Source organism: Siniperca chuatsi, linkage group LG15 (assembly GCF_020085105.1).
Source record: "Siniperca chuatsi isolate FFG_IHB_CAS linkage group LG15, ASM2008510v1, whole genome shotgun sequence".
Classification (NCBI taxonomy): Eukaryota; Metazoa; Chordata; class Actinopteri; order Centrarchiformes; family Sinipercidae; genus Siniperca; species Siniperca chuatsi.
The window spans coordinates 18010851-18036336 of NC_058056.1; the positions used below are offsets into that span (position 1 = coordinate 18010851).

Genomic DNA, 25486 nt, shown 5'->3' on the forward strand with positions numbered 1-25486 from the left:
AAACACCTCGTCTGCTGATGCTGGAGTCAGAGCTTATGTTTCAGGTATCAGGCCGACCGTGTTACAGCTTTTCATTACCACAGAGAATGAAACTCTGGATGGTGTAATCCGAGGAAAGACACTAATGTTACTGATATTTTAACACAAAGTGTTGTTTTAAACCCTTCTCTACTAATAAAGCAGGGTGACATTTTTTACATTGAGAGCACCATTGTTTAATATTGTTGTCCAATACTGTAGTATTATTGTCCTTAATGAAAAAACTACCCAGAAGTACTACTTAAATACTGAGATAACTTCTGTTATGAATTGGCACTATATAAATAAAATTGAATTGTATCAGATTTTTAAAATGAATCTGAAGTAATGTTGATGTTGAAGTTAATGTAGTGCTGGTATGCGATACCTACCTAGCTTTATGTGTAACGTAGGAGTTGCTGTAATTTGTTTCAGTCCTGCATTCTTGGTCTTACAATTTATGCAACTTAAAGCTGAAAGGTTTTCTGATTTTCTTTACTTGCCATGCATGGTTGGAGATGTAATGAAGTCCAACATGCAACATGTTAGCTACGCAGTAGTTACAACACGTCTGGCTCCAAATCTGTTTTGGTATGCGCTCCTAGTTTAGCAGCAACTCAACTTTTAAATGACATTTTAAGGGAATAATCTGAGAAATAGTTATCCTTTACACTACTAATCATGCTGAAATGGTATCAGTTTAGGTCAGCATGATGTGTGTGTTATACCAGTTGCACGATTAAGATTAAAACAAAAGTACTATTTACTATAATTATCACTGATATTCAGACTAGTATTGTACACACAACACTAGTGCATGTCTGATGAAAGCAAACCTTGCACATGATTTTCAGGCAGCAGCAGCCAGAATATTCATGATAAAAGAAAACATTGTTAAAGAAACTTAATAGAGAAAACTGTTGAGGCTACGGTCTTGGCAGAAAACAGGGATTAAACCATTTCCATTGGGATGAAGGGGAAACTGTTTGTACCTGGGGCATCAAGAGGTTCTTTTTAAAACTTAGGTTCACTTAATTAGGATCACTGAGGCCTCATTTAAAGCACTGAGGCATCAGTCAGTCTGTCTGCATTCAGGGAATACAGCAATACATGGCAGTGCAGTCTCTGCCACAGAGCGTACAGAAGAATTTACTGGGCTTGTGTTGGGCCCAGTCTGTCCATCAGTGTGTCTGTCTGTCTGAATCGCATGGAGAAAGGTGTTTGTGTGTGTGTCTGTATGCATTTCTCCACTACAGAGAGAAAGAGGCTTCCTGCAGCACGACTCTGGCAGTGCTGGGCCGCGAAGCTGCCTGAGCCATGTGCCCGGCGTTGCCATGGCAACAGAGGACTGCAAAACTGGTACATACACACACACGCACATACACACGGCAAAACATATTCTCTCTCTCTGGCTGCCTCTTCTCTCCTCACACACACATTCACGCAGCAGTCCAGCAGCAGAACGATGCAACAGGAATACAGAAGAACCTGCGTGCCTGAGCTGAAGAGAGAGGCATTACACAACACTGGCAGAATACAGAAGATGCCAGGAGAGAAAGGAGAGCAGAGGCAGGAGAGGACAGCAGGGGAAGGAGAGGGAGAGGGAGAGGAAGAGAGAGAGCAGTGCATGCACTAGAGGAGACGAAAATCACCATCACCTGCTGTAGCTGACATTCACAGGAAAGAGTTGAAGCATTTACTAGGAGACAGAAACTGTACAGCCTCTGGGGTGAGGTGAGGGGAATGTGTTAAAGCACACTGACCGGCTATCAGAGATGTTCAACCTTTCTTCCCAAAGCATCCTGTTGTGTGAACTAAGGCTGCAACTAACTATTACTTTCATCATCGATGAATCTTCAGATTATTATTCGATTAATCGTTAAAAGGTCTATAAAATGTCGATTACAAGCACACTTCAGAAATTCTATAGTGCGAGTTTTACCCAGAACGTTTTGGCAGCGCGCTACTTGCTGTTTATTCGCTGTAGCATGCTAGTCGGCTTAGCCCAGTTAGCCAGGTTAGTCAAGCTCATATAGTGTCGCTGCCTACGAATGGTAAACACAAATGAGAGATCAGAGCTGGAGGATCCTCTTGTGACATTTAGATCCTCTGTATAGGAGCATTACGTTTTCCCAGTTAGTTACGATGGGCAACTATGAGTGTCAACCAAGCAGCCCTCATCTCTGATATGACATTGTCTCTCCTCTCATTAATATATTATGTTTATAGCAATCCATGATTTTTTGTTCTCCATCTTCAGTTGAAATTTGCAGGCAGAGCTATTTGCATAGCCAGCTCTACAGTTGTTGCCCATAATTACCTTTTACCTAGACTATGTGTGGACTTGTGCCCAGGAAGTCCAAATCTCGCTTGTGGGCAAGAAGCAACTGATGCCTAGCAGTGATAAGCCTTTTATGATATGTTCTGCTGTGCCTCCTCTATGCTCCCCAGGGTTCCCAGGTCTAGAGAGTAAAGGAGATTATAGCTCCACAGCAAGCCAGCCAGCCTCTTGTGTAACATGGGGCTGGGTGGCAGATTGCTGAGCAGGCGATTCTCCTGCTAATTGGATGACTTTGCAACCTCTGGCACTATACTGAAAAATAATGCATATTAGGATCCAGGGTTGCTAACTAAACTCAGAGACTCAACTCCACCCAAGTGTAATATCTAGTATAGCTTAAAAAATGTATAAATGCCATACTGAACACAGACAAGCCAAACCCTAGCTTTTTTTAGACTAGACTAGCCAGTCCTCAAACTTACTTACCAAGACTGAGCAGCACAAAAGCCCAACCTGGTCAAGTTTCTTCTCACTAAAGCTCTGCCCCTATCTCAGGTTGCCACCCCTTCTATGTGTCCCAACTCCTGCCCCCCTCTTTCTTACCAACACTCCCTCCCCTGTCCTACATCACCCACTGTCTGGGCACAGCCTTGCCCTGCCAGTCTCTACAGGAAGTAGAGAGTTTATCTGGGCAGCTGGCGCTGCTAAGATAACGCAGGAGGGGTCATGCTTGGGTGAGTGAGCAGGTAGCAGTGGGGGGAAGTCATCAACGCTAATCAACGCTATGAATCTCTCCTAGAACAGATGCTAGGTCAGCCATTACAAGCCAATGACAAACAGGCAGGAATACAGCCTGTAGAAACCCACTAACAGAATGCATGCCATGTTCATACACATACACCCCTATTATTTTACACGTGTTGGATGGCTGCCAACACACACAGTATAGTGCAACCTATCTGAGGGAATTCCAAACAAAACTGGTGTTTTGTTGATAGGGTTCTAAACTCTAAAAACACACACATGCAGGCACCATTAACTACCTGCAAACTCACAGCATTTTGTACAGGAAAGAAACGAAAGAAAGAAATGTGAACTAGTTCATTTTTTGGTACTGTGAACTTAGTTCAAAATTAAAAATTGTGAACTACGAACGTGAACTAGGTCATTTTAATCTGTGTGAACTGAACTTTGAGCTAGCTCTTGTGATGTGTGAACTTGCACAACACTACACACACCCACCTTGGTTGATGTCCTCAATGGCCCGACGTATGCCCCGGTCAAAGGCACGGGCGTCAGCAGGGCTCTGGAAAGTCAGTCCGAACTTCTTGTTGTTGATCCTCCAGTGGTGGAAGATGGGGTTGACCTTGTTATATATTAGGTCTTTCTGCAGGACACACTCCAGCACCACCTGACAACACACACACACACACACAGAGTTTGAGAGTGAAACACGGCATATTAGCACTCAACGACATTGCAGTTACATTTGGACAAGCTAAAGTTGTTAGTATGCAGACTGGAAACTGCATCATTTAATGGTTTGATGATGAAACTCACTAGGGAACACGTATGTAAATCCTTCATCTTACTCCTCACCCTAAGCCGTTTAAATGTGTCATATTTAATCATTCCACAGTAACATGAGTAAGGGAATAGAGAGAGAGAGATTGAGAGTAGATGCCTGCATCTGGAACTACACATAACTCCAGAGTTTCTAAAATAGAAAACTAAAAAAAAAAAAATATTATATTATACTAAGCCCAATAATTTCACATACTTCTTTGGATAATTTGTAAAACACATTCTAAATGGTGGGGTTTTCATTACAGATGATGATAAAGTTGGAGAGCAGTGGCGGTGGTAGAAGAAGGGGGGTTGAGTATGTTTTGGAGCCAGGCAGCCCAAGTGTGTGGCAGAGAGAGACTGTGTTTCCAAAGCCTATTATTAATCAGGGCTACTGGGCCGCCTCCCAGCCTTCCTCTAGGCAGATTAAATGAAATGAGAGACGGCCATTACAGTCTTTGAGGTTTTTTTATCGACGTGCACGAGAGGTGGCTTAATGGGGTGTGAATGTGTGAGCGTGCGCATGGCGATCTGCGTGAGAGAATGCGTGAGCACAGGAGCTGGTGTGATGAAAAGCTCAATGACCCATGTGCTACACTGTGCATCTTCACAGTGCAAATGCCTTGTCAGAGGATAACGCTCACAAACCAATACTCGACAACTGAAAGCAGATGGCACCGTTCCCCGTCGATCTGGACAACAGTCAACATGCACGCTTTAAGAGGCTGATACGTGGCAGCTGTGTGAGAGGTTGATGATATGTGATATGTGTGTCAGAGAGGGTGCACACAGGTCTACATTTCATTCTGAATGTCTGAGTGAGAGTTGCTTTTTATACTCGTTGATTCGGATGCAAGTGTACCCCAACATAATTTTTCTGCCTGTGGAAGAAGTGTCTCACAATATCTGTCCTCATGTCACTATTTCATACGTGCTTCACCAAGAAAAGGAGGGGCAAAGGTGAAGCCTGTGTGTTTACCCAGAGCCAGTGGATGAGGGGAGGGAAGAAGAGAGGGATGGATGTGAGGAGGATGGGGTGGCAAGGAAGGGGGGGTGTCCGCTGTGACTCTGGGGCTGATTGTGGAGGCGAGACTGAATGGAGCCGGAGCAGGTAAGGTGAGCGCACAGCAAGGCCGACAGAGGAGGAAGTATCACAGTTGCATGGAAGGACGATACTTAACACCGCATTCCACACTGTGCTCAGAGAAAAGAGAGGAGAAGGAGCCACCCTGGCAGAAAAAAAGAGATAGAAACGGAATAGAAGCCTGAGATGTTAGAGGAGGAGAGGGATGGAGGAAGAGACAGACGGAGGTGAGACGTGCAGAGAGTGGTGAAGAGATAGCCTGAGAGCGGAAATGGTAGAAAATAGAGAGACTACGTTTACATGCACACAAGAAACCCAGTGGGAGAAATCAGGCTACAATCTATGAACACAGCCTTTGCCATCAGAATTGTAATTACAACCTGATAATCACTTCAAGACGTTTCAATAACAATGCTTGGAATATAGATATAAAAGCATGAAAGATGGTATGCAATAATATTTAAGCACTTAGTTTTGAAGGCTTAGTAAGAGGATCAAATAACAAGGTTAACAATAGAAACAAAACAACTGTATCAAGCAGGCTCTTGTCCCAAGGCAAAGCTTAGAGTGAGCCTGGACTACACCACATTCAGAGCTGTATCAATCATAGGGAGTCACAGACTATGAACAACAGGAAGCGAGGTGAGAGCTAAATCAGAGATTTGTCATAATCCAAGAGCCAGGATGGTAAGTAATCATCAACCAATTAGATCTGTAGTTTTTAAGAGTCAAAGAATCAGAGTGAAGGGGAGAGAGAGAGAGCGACAGAGAGACAAAGACAGAAAGAGAGAGGGAGAGCGAGAGAGAGACAAAGACAGAGAGAGAGCGAGACAGAGAGACAGAGGAGAGTGATTGGTAGCTATATGGAGAGCCAGCTGAGTCATCACCAGTACACTCTGTGCCGCATCACTGCGCTTATAGACAGATCCCCTCCACCTCTTCCGTCTATCTGGCTCCACCTCTGTTTCCTGCTCTTTGACCACACACACACACACACACACACACACACCCCCACACACACACACACACACACACACCTCTTTCCCTGATTCATCTCATATCTTATGCACCCCAATCACCTCATTTCTACCAGCCAAAATCGTGCCTTTGTGATTTCAAAATAACTGCATCTCTGATCTGTTTTCCTCTATCTAGCTCAGGTTCCTATCAGAGATGGGGGGATGTCATTGTGCTTTTCTTTTCTGTGCATTTTTGGCTGAATTAAAACAGTGAAATTGTATGCCTGAAGACAAAAAAGAAATGCATCTAAAACATGGAACAGCATTTTTCTTTTCTGTGTTTTAGACATAACAAATCAGACCAAAAAGCCTTTCAAACATTCAGGAGCTATTCCCTAGGCCTCTTTTTTTCTGTTTTCAACATCACTCATACAACATAATTATGGTCTTTCATTTACCTCTGAAATCAAAACACTGACGTTACTGTTTTAAACAACACTGTGGTAACAAGTACTGATATTGCCCTGTGTTTTTTCCGACTCTGGCTGACATATTCTTATGTGGTTTTGTCTGTTGCTGTTGTTTTCATGGACTCATCACTCTGCCTCTCCTCCTCTGATACCCCCAGACTGTCGGTAGCGCTGTGGTTGACACCAACACCATGGCGCTGGGTGGCATCCCGACAGACCCACAAATGGCTGGGTGTTTGTTGTGGTGGCTGGGGGTAGACTGCTGGGGTGTTTTACCACATCCCAGAAGAGTTGCCGGGGTCCGTGAGCCATTTCTATACCCTGTCTGAACAACAGCATTCCCGTCACACCCTTTCCTGTGTCACACACACGCTTGGATAGCAACACACAAAACACAAACACGCCGTAAACACAAAACACACAAAGTGTTCAGTCAAAGAAGATAAAAAAAGGTGACTTAGACGCCGTGCTGTAACAAGCCTCTGATGTCAGATCTTCAGGAGCCACCAGACTCTGTGCATCATGGTGGCCTCCTCGGCCTCTTGACATGTGACAGATAGTTCTCTCTCTCAAACGCACAGATTTACACTCATTACCACAGACCAGGATTATCCCAGTGCATCTGCTGGATCTGCTTTACATCTACAACACAGAATGAGTCTGTGACAAGAAGGTCATGAGCTTTACAGCAACTACAGCAAAAACCATAAGGATTAGAACTACAGAAACAGAGGAAACAAAATGACCACAGCACACACTTTGCAGGTTATGTGTTTGTATGTGTACATTTTGTAAATAGTGCCAAAAATGTGTAAAAACTAAAATAAACTATTTAATATGTTAGTAATTAAACAGTTACACTGATGTACAGCCCTTTGGATGCAATACACACCTCTCCTATAAAGTAAAATTGGACCGCTGCAGGTGAGGATGTTCTTGCTGTGTAGGACGTTTCGCTATGTGTGAATGAAGCCCTATAATGTTGGTTCCACTGCAACTACTGACAAACTGTGCTTGTAAAAATTACTTTTTATTCTGTAAATGTTGATGAGGCAGAAATATCATTTTATATTCATTTTTATTTTGTTGAATTAAAAATCGGCCAAAAAAAATCAATCCTTGATCCTCTGTCCATCGTTGATAGCGATACGCTCTCATATTGTGTTGCTGCAGACCCAGCTGCACCCATATCAAAATACAGTGACTACACAGAGTTTGGAAGGAAAACCTGCAATGCATTTAGAGTATGATAATGCTTGTAGACTTAAACATAGTCAGTGTGTCAGGCCACATGGTAACTAAAAAGATTACAGAAGGAAATATTAGCATGTCTAAAAACCTACTTTCATCACAGTTGAACTATATTAACTATAGAGTGCTTTACACATGTAGACATTTGGGATTTTTTTATTGTTAGAATAACCAGGAACATATTTTCCTGGTTTAATTTACATCACACTTTAAAAAAGGGGGAAATGCTTATAAAAAGGTGGGCAAACTTGTGTACTCATGGAAAACCATGAGTGAGTGAGTGAATTTCCAGCCCCTATTCCTATTCATATAGGTCCCTCTCTCTCGCTCTTTGTGCATTTCCAACATCCCTCATCCCACATTCTTTACTCCTGAGTAATCTGCCCTTCTCCCTGATGATATCATCATGTATCACAGCTTCATGCAGTTCGCTCCTATTTTCAGATACCTGCGCCATAGAGGAAAGCCAAACAACCACTTCCTGTGTGAGTGTGTGTGTGTGTGTGTGTGTGTGTGTGTGTGTGTGTGTGAGTGAGACAGAGAGAGGGGAGTCTGGGAAAGGGGGGCTCAGGGTGATCTCATCCAAGAGAATGCACGTGAATGTGCATGAAAGAGAAGGAATGACTAAATAACCGCATCAACTAAGTAGTTACATGTATAGTATTAATCTGAATATATGCAGTGTAGCATAACCTAACACATTCAAAAAAGCCCATTTTCACGATATGAGCTAGAGGTTCCCTTACCAATTTGTCTTTGAGCCTCTCGCCCTTGATGTGGAACTCCACAGCGGTGGGGCTGGGACTAGGGCTGGGACTGGGACTAGGACTGGGGCTACAGGGGCTGAGGTTGCTGCTGCTTCCTCCGCTGCCTCCGCTGTGGGTGCTGCTGCTGTCCTCCGCCCGGCTAACCTTATAGACGGTGACACAGCTAAGGCCTCCGCCCCCCAGGGGAAGCCACCCACCGCTGGAGTCATCCCGAGTCATGACCACTGCTCTCACACGCGCATAACTGTCACTGTGGAGAAGGAAAGGAGATGGGGAAGGGAGGAAGACGAGGAGGGTGGAAGGAAGGAGAAGAGAGGGAAAGAGCAAAAGATAAACAATGCTTTTAGTGAACATAATCAGTAGTAATCAGCATTTAAAACTTTTCCTTGAGGGTCTTTTCCTGTGACCTTTTAAATCACTTTGATTACAAAGACATCATCAAAAGTAGACAGCCTACATGAAATATCAGCACACATAATACAGTTGAACCGCAGCATAAGCGAATCTTAGTACAGTACATGTGTGAGGAACACTAGTAAACAGACATACAGATAAGATAAAGCAAGGAGACGGGTCTAAAATGTCTACATCACATTTGTCCAACAATTTGAGAGTTTAATCAAAGTTCACCACATGCCACATCACACTACTCTGATGCTGAGATTAAATAAAACAAATGAACCCATGGGGAAATCTGGGTGGTGAAAGAAGTTATTACTAGTAACAAGCTAGCCTTAAATCTGCAAAAAAACCTAAAAATAGAATGTGAAAGAGCAAAGTTAATGACTAAACTTCGGATTAAATGTATATTTTGATTTTAGTGCACGATATAACGTACTACGGGGTATGATTTCTAAAGTCTGAAGCCGTCTGTGTATGTTTAACCCGGTCCGGAGGGTGACTGACCATGTGGCCAAGTTCAGGCTCTGGCCACTGCTGATTTCCAACCTTTCCCCTAAAGCAGGTGGTTTTAAACCAGACAACACATGACGGGGGCTCAAATTCACATCAACCTCTTTCCTTTCTTATTACCGATGATAATGCTATTACTTGGCTCACTCATCTTTCTCATGTCACCTACTAAGGCTTTGAATCATAGCATAATACATACCATAATCTGGTTAACTGAAAGAAAACATACTAATAAAAAGGCAACATTTGTTTTTTACAAAGCAGGAATGAAACATAGGGGAGATTATTCACTGTATCATGAAAGCTTCAAGTTTCAGAGGTTTATACACAGCTGATATGAGGCAGTGTGTACAAAAATGCATAAAGCTTCAGGTTTTTTCAGACATATAGCAACATAAATGCCTGCGTCATCATTCAAATGTCAAACAGCCACAAACTGGAAAAAGGATGAACTGCTACAGTATAATAATCCAAATCTAAAAGTCTCTAGTAAAGAAAGGAAACACCTCTACCACAATATTACAATTGCTACAGTGGGCCCAGTGTATCACTAGACTATATCACACCATACTTTGATAGTGACTAATAATTAGGCTATACATCTTAATTCTACATCCCTCATTCCATTTTTCTCTCCCTCCCCACCTCCTTTGCCTCTCTGTCCCTTCACTTAGAGTCAGATGTTTCCCAGATTAGATAACACAGACTGCATTGGGCCACCGGAAATGACAAAGGTCAGGGTGTGCTGAGGGCAGCATTTTGCAGAAACTCCTGGTAACATATTAAAGACTGGGGAAGATCTGAGAGCTGAAAGAAACGGGCAAAGCGAGTAAAGAATGACTGCCGGATGTCTTCCTGTGACACATTGCTCTCTGGCCGACGTCCGGGTTGACCAATGAAGATGACGTCACAGGGTCCCACATGTTTTCTAAAGAATTTCTTCTCCAATAGTGGCCAAATATGAAACAGTGATTAAGGGAGAGAAATGTCACTAACTGACAACATGTAATATATTACACAGTTACACAACTAGTAGATCCTGCTATAAAAAGAAGAATGGCTGCGTCCTCCCCCCTTACAGCCTCTCTTCTCTAAATCGTGGCCTAACCTTTGGCCTCTTGCTTTCCACACCCTTGGCAAACCTCAGTGCTTAGGTTATTGGTTAGTAATTAATCTAAGAGCCAGTGAGCATTAAATCTGAAGCTATTTTTTTCTCAATATGAAAGCTTTGATATCCTGGCACCTGGAAATAGTTGACCAAAGTTCTCTCAAAGGATTGATGAGCATGATAAATATGGGTAACTCAAAAACAAACCAACCGACAAAACAGATTGCCTTTTTGAAAACTACAACAAGCTTAATTTTGGCCAGTTCTCTCTCTCTCTCTCACACACACTTTTCTTTTCCAGACTAAAGACAAATATAGGCCTATAGCAATTCCGTCAATATATATGAAAAGACAGAATTTGTGCCTAAATTACTTTATAGCAAGTTAAGCTGCCTGGCCCACAACTTAACTATTTAAGTTCATTGTCACCGCTCTCATAGCATTGTTTTCACCTACAGCAGGCAGCTGTTTTCAGCAAAAAAAGCTTTAAAAACCCACTGTACACTACCTGCTCAGCACCTGCAGACAGACACAGTTAGTGAGTAGCTGGTGAACATAGTGGAGCATTTAGCAGCTGAAGAGCCTGATATTTCCCTCAGGAGATGGTAGAGACCAAAAACTGAGCTAAAAGAAAGTGAATATTGGATTTACATTCATCAACTGGACAGAAACACGACTCCAAATGAAAACTTATGTTGCTCCATAACTGCTTGATGTGTAAATAAGAAACTGTTATAGGGTCGCTATATCAAATTAAAAGGTGATCATATGTCAATGTTATGTAAACAACTTGTTTCCGCTGCCCCCAAGTGGCCAAAAAAAAAATCACTGTTGCCTCTATTGTGGAATATTATTATATTATATTTATGGTTATACTCAAGCTACGAGCACATTGGTTTCCTTTAAAAAGGTAGGAAGAGGTGAGGAGTAATATGTAACCAATGATTGTTTCGAAATTTAGTTTAGGGGAGAGTTTTACGTCATGCTGCCAAGTTATTTCTGCTACTACTCCTGCTTCAAATCCAAGCAAGGTGATTCGGCATGCGTCTGTCATTAGAGAAAGACACGTTTGTAAAATGATTGCTCTAACTAATCGCAAGCAGCTAACTATATATCCTTGATTATCTTTCCTCGTTTTGATCTTCCCATAACTCCTTCGGTCAGACCGAATGGCTATCAAATCCTTCATTGATATTAAATTTGGTAGAGCTGTGTACACTACTGTCTGTTCAAAGTTGATGCCTTACCAATCTGTCTATATTCTCAGCAAGCTTCATCACTCATGGGGCAAACAACACTGGAAGTCTTATATGTTATTATAACCATCATAATTCCAAGGACATTTTCAAATATCATGTTGTGATTTTTCTGCCACATAATGACTAAAGTAGTCCAAAAATAAGCAAAATTTCTTCCAATCAAATAAATATGAGCAAATAATAATGGATATTAGGGCTGGACAATAACAGATGCAGAATTTATCAAATTACGAACATTATGAATCTCTTATCCACCTAAATGTACTCATTTCATAATTGTTAGTTTTCTCTCTCACGTGCTGCCCCTGAGCTTAAACACTAACACAAACACGACTAACTTCCCCCTTGCAGCCTCCCAGCAACACCCTTTCTGGTTATATCTCATAATAGCGCCACAGAAGTAGTGCTTAACCTTACACGAGAACCACAGCAGAAAAATGCTTTTTTGAGCAGTATAACAGGCAGTAAAAGAGGGAAATACTGCTGCTGTTACACCCCTCTATGGCCCCCAATAAAGGATGCGGTGATGGGTGCAGGAGGGGCTGTCAGTCAGGCAGGGGTCCCTGGGGTGAACAGAAGGCAGGCGGTGGTGTCGCTCAGCCATGACCAGGGCACAATGACCAGGGCCTGACCCTTCAGACCTACCATCACACACATGCCAGCAACCATGACACTCACAGGGAGGGGGGCTGGACCCAGAGAGGAAGTAGACTGTGTATACGTGCATTTTTGCATATAACTCAAAACATCAACCTTGTTTTAGGTCATGGTTTAGTCAAGGTCAGTAATTAAAATCAAATCTTTACAGTACACTTCTGAAACCTGCAGACTAATAACTAAACTAAACCAACAACAAACAAGTGTACTAGATCCATTTAACAAAATCATTAAAACAGGGGAATAAACAGGTCCCATCCGCTCCTCTTCTTCTCCGGCACATAAAAATCTTTCCTTTCTCATGGTAAAAACAGTAAGTGGTCCAAAAAGATATTTGAGTGCAACCTGCTGCAACACACACACAGTTCACATTTGGATGGTGGAGACAAAGGCAGGCCTCCACGCCCCTTGCTGGGAGCACACAGTCAACTGGACACACAATTGAGAGCGGAAGCAGATCAGCTGGCCTGGCCGGGGGGGGGGAAGATAGAGAGAAAGGAGCCCCCCATTCCAAATTATTCCAAGTTATTCTGCTGGATGACTGACTTCATTTCCGACCAAAAGCAGGAGAGAAAAACAAAGGGAGGGGTGAGAGTGTAACGAAGGACTATGGGGGGAGGAGGAGGGGGCAGGAGGCTGTGGATGGGAACAGGGTGGAGAGCAAGGTGACAGTCAACAGCTCCCGCCCGCATTTGAATATGGCCTTTTCTAATCATAAAAAGGATGTGCATAGGTTTTTATGGCATCTATACCATATGACATACACAATAAAAGAATTAACAGTATCTTGCAAAGAGCAAACAAAACACCATGACTTAAATTAGAATTAATCTTCCACTTGAAATAAATTGTAAGTTGAGAGGAGAAGAGAAGAGATGAGAAGGAAAGGCGTGATGGGAGAGCACGTGCAGACCAGGCAGGCCTGGGCCTCAAGGCCGGCTGCTCCAGTGTATGGTGGAGAAGGGGGATCCTGGGACAACCATTTCCTAAGTTGACAAAGTGGCCGTTTGTCTGCTGCTCCGGCCCATGGCTCACTGGGCTCCAGCATGCCATCATGCTTTGCTCCTGTCTCAGCCTTGGGCTTCCCACCCCATAGGGGAGTGGTGGAGGGGAGGCGAGGACAGGGGTATCGAGGGGGGGGGGTATTGAAAGAAAGACAGGAGGGGGAGAAAAAGGGAAGGAGGAGAAGGAAGAGGAGGAGTGCAGGAGGAGAGGAGTGAGAGAAAGGATGTGGCCTGAGCCCTGGGTGCTCGCCAAGTCACCCTCCCTTTCCTCCACTCCGTCTCCCCCTCCTACCCAACCCCTCCCCGGCTGCCTCTCTCTACACAATGGCTGCTTCTCTGCTGAAATTTCACGTTATTGGATCCCGGGCCTGGAGTTTTGTCCTCCCACAATGTCCAGGCAGCGGAGCATGCTGCAGGGGAGACACACTCTGCAAGCTAAAAGCTGGAAAACCATTCCTCCTTTCATTAGCATCAGAAAAGGGGAGAAAAAGTCCCCCCCACCCCTTTTTTTCCATTGCCCCTTTGCCTCCCCATCTCTCCCCTGTATCAAAACCAGAGGAAGGCTGTCAAGCTCCATTCGACCACTTTGGTTTGTAGGACTTGCGGGGGGGAAAAAATCATTAAAATATCATTGAGAAAATAAACACAAGCTACTTATCCCAATCCGATTCTATAGATTATCCTCCAAAAGGAAAGCAATCACTAGCAGAGTAGAAGGGGGAATGGAAGATGGCGTGAAAAGCCACTCTAGGTGTGACTCATTCTTTATGCTTACTAAATTGTGTGGCTATCTTCAACGTTATCATAGATAAAATACGCTACTTTTACATTTCCTTAATCAAGCCTTACCTAAAATGCAATAAGTCATGATGTATATGTATGAGTCCAAGGCTTGTAGATATAATGTAGCAGAAAAGTATGTAATATTTGAAATCAGTCAAGAATTTATAAAGATGTAATTTACCAAAATATTTCCCTCCAAAACAAAAATCTAGGGTAACAAATAGTAACGTGGAGCTAAAGTTGTAAGAGGATAAAGTGGTGCAGTTTCCTTCACTGCGATCACGCCTCATTGAAGAAATGAATAACATGAAATCTGGGACTCGACCGTCGATTCCAGCAGTGCATCTAATCTGAACGGTGCAAACTAGTTGGCCAATTAGCCACGGTTCAAATCCCCTAAATAACCAGTGGCAAACTCAAGGGCACAGACATACCCAAAACAAACACCAACACGACCCAACATGGATGCAGTGCAAATTATGACACACGGTCAGAACAAGACACTTTTGAAGGGGCTGTCTGTTAGCTATTAATAAAAGAGAAATAATAGTGGGACAATGCCTGCGCGAAACACCAACAGGCAGCCAGCATCACAAGCCTGCTAAATTAGCTGCAGTGAAAACTAATACGTTGGCTTTAGAAAGAGAAGTGAAAGAGAAATTTGCCCTATCTCCTCTTAACACCTCAGGCTGCTGGTGAGTCATCTCCCTCACAAGAACATTCAGCTTAGCTACCAACTGACTCAGGGAAAAAAACAGAACAAGCCTACTCTGCTGCTGCACCACACAGCAAAGCCACAATTCAAATTTACCACCATCCTTTCACAGAAATACCACCTTATATGACGACAAATTAACTGATCATAGTCACTTCTGGTAGCATCCGTCACAGACAGCAGTTAGTGGGTCAAATTATCCTGTAGGCCAAATCAAAGATAGACCTAAACCGACAAATGAATGTCAAAACTGCTCACTCAGACAGCGTTTCTAACATTGATTTTCTAACCAACCCGTCTATTACTGGATTGGGTCTGTGACCCCAACAACAATGTTCTAGGTGCCGCTGCACTGTGGCACTATAAATCAAAAGAATCCCATATGTGTATCAAATGCCAAAAACTATTTTCAAACATCAATCAAAGCCACATATTGAGATGATCTTAATTAGAACCGCAAGCATTTGGAAAATTAAAACCTTTCGCTTGCCATTACAAAAAAAAAAAGAGGAACCACAAATTTCAACTGCTGCGGCGTCTCTGGTCTTCTTTGATGTAAGAGTAGTCCCCAGGGACCCAAGCGTCTACTCGTCAATTACTCTGAAACCAAGGGGGAGACGGGAAGCTGAGGGAACAAGGCAGCCGTCTAGCTGTGGGAGAAACCATCAAACCATGATGACGGTCCATGGATGTAAAGAGAAACTACTACTATGACAAGTTGTAAACCATCACAGCATGCCCTGTTGTTGGGAATAACATAACATTATCATCATCATCAGAAACCAACCTATTAGTGCATCTTGAAAATCAGTTATATTCACATTCAAGCTGCTTTCTAGGGCTGTCCCGAATATCATTTTTGGAGCTTCAAAGCTTCAGTGAGAATTACCCACGAATATTCGAAGCTTCGTTGGGGAGGAGGGGGATATAACTGTCAAGATTCATAGAAAAAAACAATAATTTTTTGCTAGTCACCATTATTAGCATAAGCCTATGGCATTTTACACTACAGAAATTAGCCTAGCGGCTAGCAGACTTTTCTTTTACTCATAGCTTAACAAATTACATATTATTTATACTTTTTCTTACTCTCCGTTGGTTTAAGTCACTGCATCTCCTGACAGAACACCACGGTTGAATTTCAGCATTACGTAACGTAACGAGTTGTCATCAACTTGAGTAACATTCACTTCACCTGTCTCTCCTCTGCTCTGTGTAAGCCCACACAAGGAGCGCAACCCCCCCAGGAGCAACACTGCGTTGCTCTCATCCATGTTAATAATGTTAGATTGTTATTTCTTATTTCATGGGCTATTTGGGATTTTTGGGGTGATGCATATATAGTAATTTAAAAAAGCAGCATTAAGGCCCTTTCAGACCAAATGCAAATAACCAGTGCGAATAAATCGTGCATCAACTTAAAAATTCGAGCCCATCTATATCTATGAGCCTATTCACACTGAGTCCGAAACTTTGGTATTTCGCCATACGATTTTGTTTTTTTCGCAGCTGTTTCAATTTCAGCAAATTTCGGAGGCTGACAAAAACAAGCCAACCATTAAAATCATGACTTTTGCTCACGCGATCAATAGATATGGATGTTAATGTCATTTAATTCACACTGATCAAGCTGGATATTGATCGGCTGACTGGTTATAACTTATCATTATAGCCTTGTATTAAATGCCATGAATCACATATAATAAACACATACATATGATAAACACATTTAGACTTGTTCAGTCCAGTCATGAATGAATGAAGCTCAGCATTTACACTCGTTACAATAACATTGGCGCCACCCATTGGAAATGCGATTGTATACATTGTAACTTTTCAACACAGTATTGGACACTTGGAATAACGAGCCCGTCTCCAGTGTGTAGCGTTGAGTGTGGGTTTATTATAGTAAAAACGTTTTTTTTTTTACATACCACTACAATTCATAACTTTTTGAATAATCCACCGATACGCCATTTCATTCACTGCACTGCTGACACATACACACATTTTCTTCTTCAGCTCCGTGTTCTTCTTCTTGCACTCTTTCCTATCAATCACTGCACAATGACTCCCTTCAATCAAATAATTACTCCAGCGCCAGTCCTCCACCAGTGGTGAAATAGTCGATGATACTCTCAGCTCTACTTTCTCTCGTAGTAATTGATGTATCCAATGTTTCCTCTCTTTTTTTGAGCCAAAAGATATATTAGAAACTTGTTGTTGCTACTGCTGCTTGAAGACTCCATGACAAGGATGAATCGATGATTGTGTGCCGGTGCGAAGTTTTCATTTTCAGTGAAAAATTAAAGCTGAATGCACGGAATGTGAATATTCATGTCGGACTTGGTGCGAAAGGTTTGAACGCAAAAAAATCGCCAGCGGATATTTCACATTTTCGTTTTGTCCCCGGTGTGAAAAGGCCTTCAGAATACTGATTTGGACTTTGGTTACCATTGCAATGGTTGAAGCTTCGAAGGATTCTGGTCAGCCCTACAGCTTTTCTATTGAATCTCTGCCTCTAAGATTAGGAGGAATCAAGAAACACTTTGACCAACCAATAAAAGTCTGTTCCAAATTCTAAATATAGCCACTAGACAGGACAAAATCTGATCAAAAGTTACTGAGCAGATAAAAATATATGTTCTTACAGGCCTCCAATTTTAATCCTATTTGAAAACTTGACTCACTAATTCATTTATTTGATAACATAAAGTTATGTTTGCTTAAATTCACTCATCTGGGATCCGGGCCTATCTTTCCCAGAAACACATACACACGCCAAATGTTCCCAGAGAAATAAACACACAAGTGTGTGCGCACAGACGCACACACAGAAACCCCTTCCTGTTTTCAAAGTGTTTGGAAACTCAATCAAAGACACAAGGTTTAGGATTTACATCTGCGCCCTTTTATGTCTGTGGCCTCACAGGAAAGAACCATCTCAGCCCAGCTGCAGCAAAGAGCTCACAACAAGGCCCAGCCTTCATGCTCCCGCATGCAGCACAACTGAAAACAATATCGACAATTCAGACACTTAGTGCTAAAAGCACTTCTTAGATGCATTGAGATATGGTCTGTGAACATCAGAGGCCCTTCTTGACAAAGAAATAAAGACAAGCCCTGCTATCTGAATGATGTGATGGAGACACAAAAAATCTGCAAGTTTTTTTAGTGTAGGCTTCACAGCCTACATACACAACATAGGTCCACACCAGGTCTTTGTCTTACAAATAAGAACACTTGTTTTAAATATGCTCTAAAAACACTGCTGACATTTATGCCAGTATATGCTTGCTCCTAAAATACTTGAAGAGGAAATGAAAATTATAAGAGGGAAGTGGCTTGGGTTTAAAATACACAGAATCCGGGCCTAAATCTGGCCATGGGAATGGAACAGTCCACCACTATACAAGGCCTGTTCAGTTTGTTGGCTTGTCTCAGTTACAGACAGTCCAAGCCCTCTGGTTATACAGAGGATCATTGTCATTAATCACACAAACAATATGACAGCTTCTAATAGAACAAGCAGTGGGGCATAAATATTCTATACGCAAAATAACTTTTAGGATTATGCAAGATGAAACTGAGAGAGATTTAATGTAAAGACACTTTAATTTCTACATTTTATGTATATCTTAGACGTACGCCTAAATCAAATAAAATGTGAGAGCATGCCTGGCAACCAGTAAAGTAAAATGCTGTTACAAGAGCCCTTATTTGTCAAATAACACATTTCATTAGTCTCTGTAAACCACTGTGGTCACAAGCAACACTTCCCCAAAAGAATACAGAAGCAAAACCAAAGATGTGTTCAGCTCAGCAGACTTTGTCAAAAGGTAAGATAGCTTAGACTAGGTCAGCTAGTAAAGCTAAGTGTTCGTGGTGGTCACGTCCAACAACTGGCAATAACCCCAAATAATACCACCTTTAAAAAAAGGTCCAGGAAATTATTTAGCTTAACATAAGGGCCACAGGATATAGGCAATTACCCAGGCCATAAAGCACTAGCCCTAACAGCTGAAGTAGCTGTCTCCCTTTGTCATTTCAGGACATGATGGGGGTTGTTTAGGAGGAATGTGTTTGGAAAGCTCTGCAACAGGAATGGGAGTGCAAAACAGCCCTCAGGTGATAAGATCACGACACCCACATTGGCAGATAAAACGCTGAGCTGTCAAATCAATCACACAGATAGGTAGAGGACACAGAGTGGAATCACTGAGGATCACCTGACTGGCAACAGACAATACCACAGAACTGCAGGAATCTAAAACAATGAGGCCATACCCTATACATGTTCAATGGAATATAGAGGCAACTGACTCAAAAATGGATGAGGGATACATGTGACTCATGTGTCTGTAGGCCCATACAAAATAAAATCTACATTATCACGTGTTTGATTTTTATTTTTCTTATGGTACGGATTGAGGGAGGACAGAGAAGCCTCTATTTAACTGTAACCTATTTAATGTTTTTGGAAAGAAACCTCTAGTTTAGAAACCAGAAATGTGTAATGTAAAAACACATGTATACAATGACTATGTAAAAAGAGTATCTACAGTACACAGATAAAAGGTGCTAGTACAGTGCACCTCAACAGACTACTGCCTTGGTTGAGATAAATATTTTAGATAAACGTGACATTCAGCAGAGATGCTGCTTGCACATACTTTCATAAATCTTCCACTTCTCCTAGTATGACCATAGTTCTTGTCTACAAAATTTACATTAGCCTTTACATCACACAACACTCTCCACACCAACATACATCCCAGAGCAGACGCAAACCAAAATCTGACAAGGTTTTATGTGTCTTCTTGTCATTTCAGCCTTGTGAACATAGTTGCTCCAAGGCCAAGTAGCATGCTCTCAGCAAAGGGTGTGCTGTGTGTACACCAGCTTGGCTTACCACCCATCATTTAGACAAAACCACTTCAGGACTATCTCTTCATGTATTTTTGGAAAATTTTCAAATCAAAATGTTTACAATGCAGGCTACAGGAGAACAAACATATTTTTCCTTAATTACGCTTGTACACGGAAGCATAACGTCAAAAGATAAGCAGGATTTATACTAACAATTTCCATCTATTAAAGACAAGGCAGGTTTTTTTGTATTTAGCAAGTGACTCATCAAAGATCTGAATTTATCTTATCAATGGAAGAGAGCCCAAGAGACACACAACTGTGAAATACATTTTGATTACTATCCCTGATGCTAATTTTTTTTTTAACAAGACACAATATATCAGATTTTTTGTGAATAGCTGTGTCATTAGGAAGAGCATATTGAAAAGACTCTCTTGAGAAAAAATGAATGGCTCAGGCAACGCTCTGTATTCTGTTCACTCCATTACTATGAATCATACAACAGCCAAAAGGGGGTTGGAATCATAGCAACAATGTTTGGATCACTTCGCCATCTTAGCTGCTGCCATCATGCAGTGTGGAACAAACCCAGCATATACTGTAGCTTGCACACACTGATGATCTGTAGCCTATGGCAGTAGCTCCCAAAGTGGGACCTGGGGGGGCCTCGAGGAGTCCCTGAGGTTATTGCAGGGAGTCCCAGCAAATTCTAGAATGGTTTAATTTCACTAGAGGTTAACACAATGAGAAAATGTATTCAGTTGACTGCTCGAATCAGAGGTTTCACCCTTCCCACTAGCATCAAACATGCTAGGTTATTGCACAGTTTAAGCTAAATCATGACTAATTGCAAAAATCAGTTCAAATAAATTTCCCTAAAACAATATGTAGTCAAGTGTGGGTGAGTGGTTTAAGTGTAATCTATTTGGTGTGGCTTGATATGAGGAAAAAGAACTCCATGACATGTGTTACATAAAAATAAAAAAACAGAAATGTAGTTCAAGGACAAAGCCTCCATGCATTAAATCAATCTTTAGCCTTATAAAGGCCAGCTAGATGAAATAGAGAAAAACGTGTGTGTGTTTCGAACATTAAACCATGCCACTGTAAATGGCTGAAAAGGGCATATGACTTCCTCTGTAACAAATACATTGTCAAAGAAAATCCTCTGAGATAGTTAGGAAACGTCGGATAAATAAAACATGTGCGGCGCTTATGTAACATAAAGGACTAATAGACAAGCACTGGTGTTTATGTGTGATGCATTGTACAGTAAATGCAGGAAATGTGATCATTGTGTGATCGTCGGTGCAATGCGAAACAGTGTACAGTGCTGTGAATGGGCAGGCAGGTACTTTATGAATGGAGGGGATCATGTGACCGCAGCACCTCCCGAAGCAGATATTTCTCACTGACTGTCAACAAGCGCACACAAGGGATCAGCCCATTAAAACAATAGCAAAATGCGACTTGAAATGGACGCGACGTGTACAAAAACAGCACATGTACAAATTACAATTCATGTCCGTGCTTTGTGGGGATTTGGGCGTGAATGCGACGCCTTTTTAAGCGTTTTTATGAATGGAGATTGTGATATGTAAATGAGTGTGATTGAGAAAAAAAAATGGCATCTTCAGCTTTTCATCGTTGACATTGCCGCAATCGGCTCGAAGGGTTTTCATTTAAGAAAGGCTGGACTGAGATACAAACATGATCTGCACGATTTTAATCGATGATTATGTTCCGAAATCATGGCGGACAGCAGTTACATACAGATCTAGACTGTCAATATAACGCTTTCTGATCATGATGTGCTGCACAGACATGCATATAAAATCATATTTAGACTGGATTATTGCTGTGTACATGTCTACAACGAGTGATCCCTCATAAACTGCCAATAATAAATATCATGTGCATACAATTGTCCTGTTAAATAAATGATATGCACGCAACCATTATTATACCTCTATATATTGTGACCTAACATGAATTCTCATAGCATACATGTTAATTAGTTGAATTATGAGACCAAAATTATTAAGAATGAGATGGACTTTTTTTTTTACTATGGGCCTATGATATTGCTTGTCAGGCACTGTTCTTCTTAAACTCATAAGGTAATCCATAGAGTACCTTTCTATTAGCCTACAATACTATCCAAATAAAAAGATTATAAGTCTGTGTTTCTTATTGTTTATATTAAGAAAGTAAGGCGATGAAATACCAGCGTCGCTGGGTTAGAAATGTCATTGGGAACTGGTAGTGCATAGCTCATTGAGTAAAGCGTGTGTTAATATCTAAAGATATGTAAGTCCATGTTATTGCAGCTGTGTGTTGTATATGTGAATGGAGAAAATGTATAAACAGTAACTGTTACTCACTCGTTGTTTGGATTTGTTGAATCTTCACTCATTTTTTTCCTCACGGGGATCCAAATCCTAGCAATAGCATCGACGACGCAGTGACGGCGGGATAAAATACCACAAATATCACCATTTTCCTTCACATGTAGAAATGACCCCTATTTTGGATGGTAAGTAAACGATGTACAATGGGGCATGCCTAACTAAGCGTCCCTGTGAGAACCAAGAGAAGCTAGCTTAACGTTAGCTTTGCTGGCTGGAACTAACGTTAAATAGCGAGGAGGATTGACAACCGTTGATTCATTTTATCCTCCCTGGAAGTAAAATCCGACCACAACAAATGGGCCATCGGCACCATCCTCTTCAACAAACACAGCTCCCCGGTTTGCAAAAATGAATAGATCCTCAAAAAATGTAGAAATTGTTGCAGACTGTAACGTTTGGCAGGTTATTCGTGGCTGGCTGTCGAGCATCCATTCGCCAACTTCAGGTCCAGGACAACACTTGAAAAAGCGCTGTGGAGCGTTGCTCCGTCAACGTGTCCGAGTAATTTGCAGTAAAGGCATCCAAAGTCGAAAAAGGGTTCAACTGTTTTCAATATTAATACTGACGCTTAAAGTAAAAGCATGTAGACTTGAAATTTCCTTGAGAAGTTGGTGGACATCTGCTTTAATCGAACTCCATTTTCAACTCGGGGGGAATGAAACATCGGAAAACTGGGCGGATGTGTCGACCCTCGCTTGAGAAAATTAGATCCTTCCGCGACGTAGTAAAAACATAACACTCTTGCGATAAAATATGCTCAACCAGCACACAATTTATTGTATCTCGTTAAAGAGTAACGTATATTGTACTAAAATGCGCCCCCCCTGTAGCCGTATGCAGTAAATATGGAGTGTTTCTTTCCAAAGTTGACCTAAAGTAGTCCCCGCACTTCCCAAAAGAAGTTTCCCTTCAATCACGCATTGATACAAGAGGGACGCGTCTGTGTGATAGCACGCAAAGTAGAAAATAATCTGGAGGAAGGACTTGGCCTGACAGACAGACTCGGTCATTAACAATTTCTGTTGTTTTTTCCCATTAAGCAGCTTTACTGTGATCGACTGTCCCCGAACCACTTTTTAAAATCTTGATGTAAAATTGTGGGGAAATGCTTTAAACCTATACGGCAACCACCGCTGCAGCACGTGGAATTACATTAGATCCCCTTTATGATTTATGTGGCTAAAGCCAAGGTAGTATTTCAATCTTGAGTGTTTTTTGTGTGTTTATTGTTCAGTTATAATACGTACACGCACAGTTTCACACCAAAAGGTCTGTACTAAAATACATAGGCTACAAGTAGATCTAATTATATAGTTAAAGCTGCCCCACAAGTATGCACCTATGAATCTTATTTGCAAATGTGTTAAAAGCCATGCAGAGCGAATCGGTGGCCTGATTGCGTAAGACTTAAATGCTATTGGATTTCTGTGCTGTGTGGAATGGCAAGAGATCAGGCTAAATGATTCTGCCTGGTTGTCATAGTGACAGCTTGTTGTGTGAGAAGTTTCTTTGTATCTCTCTGGCTTTCATACAGCTTGTGCCACAGCCTTATGTTGCAGCCATATAAAACATCCATCTGTGTCACTGTATATAGACAGCCCGTGCACACAGGATCCTCACATGTGCAGCCTTGAAACATATTGTACACTTCCTTTGGTATTTGATCAGATTATCTGTCTGAGCTGTGCACTGCCTGAGAGCAAAGGTGAATTGTCTCTTGGGATGGTTTTCTCACCAAAAATACAGATGTCAGCCTGATATGAATGTTATGTGCACTTATTTACAAAAACAATCTGCATTTCTAAAAAGTCTCCCATTGGTAATCAAGTTACAGAAGACCGTCTCTGTCTGCATTTTACTAAATGTGGCCACTTGTCTTCACTTCTTCCTTTTTGAATTGGGTTACCATTGTCATGATCAAGCTTACAAGTCCAAATAAAGTGTCCCTTGTTTCAAATAGAGCAGAAAAAGCAATGACCATGAATTTTCCCACAAGCATGCTTGTATCCTTTAGAGTATTCAGAGTTCAGGAAGTCAGCCTTCTTTCTCATCTCACAAATGTGGATGGCCCTAGTGCATTTCCTGTGTTTTTCACACACTGAACACAACATACTGTAGTGTACTTTAACAAGGCAACAGGATGTTTAGCTAACAGAGGCATCCCTTGGCTTCCCTCACTAAGTGCAATCAGGGTCATCACAATTCTCTTTAAGACGGTAAACAAGCTAACATTCCTATATTGCCAACAAGCAACCACAGAATAAAGGATGTGTTTAGCTCAACACAAACCTCATTCAGCAGAGTCCAACACAAATAGAACTTTACTTGACTTTCAGGAAGATGAAATTTGCAGATCATAGTCTGATGTGGACTTGGATTTGACTTGTTATTCCACTTATGAACTTGAAAGCTTTCATTTCTGACTTTAGAGATGAGTTAGCACTTGAAATGCATACATTAAAGCTCACTTGTGACTTTGACATGAATGCTAATTAGTCTGTGTAGACCTGTAGGTTTGGAGTGGACTGTAATGCTTATTTTGAGATCCAGACACATCTCTCCAAGGCCACTTTTATTCAAAATAGCACGGGAGATTCATTGGACCATGATGACTAGAATCAGATGATGACCTCAAAACACAGGTGATGTGATCTCCAGCTCCCAGCAGCACAGGCAGCCTCTGGTCACAAGAGAGGAGAAGTGAAGGCCTCTCTTTGTTTATTTATTTATTCTGTTTATTTCTCAGACACGGGACAGTGCATATTAATAAACTTTACTGTAAATATGCCCGAATTAGCCAAAAGGCAACTATGGAAAGGAAATTCAGTGTCTGTGTAGTTGCCACCATACAGTCTGCAGAGACCTCAGAGCTACAAGTGAGAAAGACCGGAGATGGCTGATGACAGCTCTCAGTAAATGAACTAATCTCAGGATCCTCTGCCTTATATTTGTTTTACCTCCCTCCTTTTTCTCCATTAGTTACTTTTAAACATGTACGGACTGCGAGGACTGGTTTTCCGAGTGGTAAAAAAATGTTATTGCTTTCCATTCTTAAAAACGCACACCTGTAGAGTTTCTCCTGTTTGTCTGTAGGACCCCTCTGACAACGACAGTGGACTCTTGGTAATCTGGGCCAAGAGGTGTGGCTTAAACAAGAGGTGCTGGCAGCTGAACACAACAATGCATACCTATGATTAGTGTGGGCCTGGCCTCGGAAGCCTGCAACTTTTAGGCACGCTAATTGTAGGGTGGTTAGTAGAAAAGGTGTAGTGGCTAGAGGGGAAGGAAGTGTGAGGGCCTTCAGGCGTGTTTGACTATGTGCTGTGTACTAACTCTCTCTCTCTTTCTCACTCTTCATGACTGTGTGTA

The 25486-nt window shown here is 41.8% G+C and overlaps 1 protein-coding gene across 1 annotated transcript in view; it reads right to left on the minus strand.

Annotated features, from left to right (window-relative positions):
* Positions 1–22939, minus strand: part of spred1 (sprouty related EVH1 domain containing 1) — a 35183-nt gene extending 12244 nt beyond the window's left edge. Inside the window, exons 1-3 of the mRNA XM_044165594.1 lie at positions 22091–22939; positions 8376–8646; positions 3542–3710 (exon numbers count right to left, since the gene is read on the minus strand). Of these exons, the coding sequence (XP_044021529.1) occupies positions 3542–3710; positions 8376–8646; positions 22091–22122 (472 nt within the window). The 5' untranslated portion in view covers positions 22123–22939. The remainder of the gene's footprint in view (positions 1–3541; positions 3711–8375; positions 8647–22090) is intronic.
* Positions 22940–25486: the final 2547 nt, after the last annotated feature.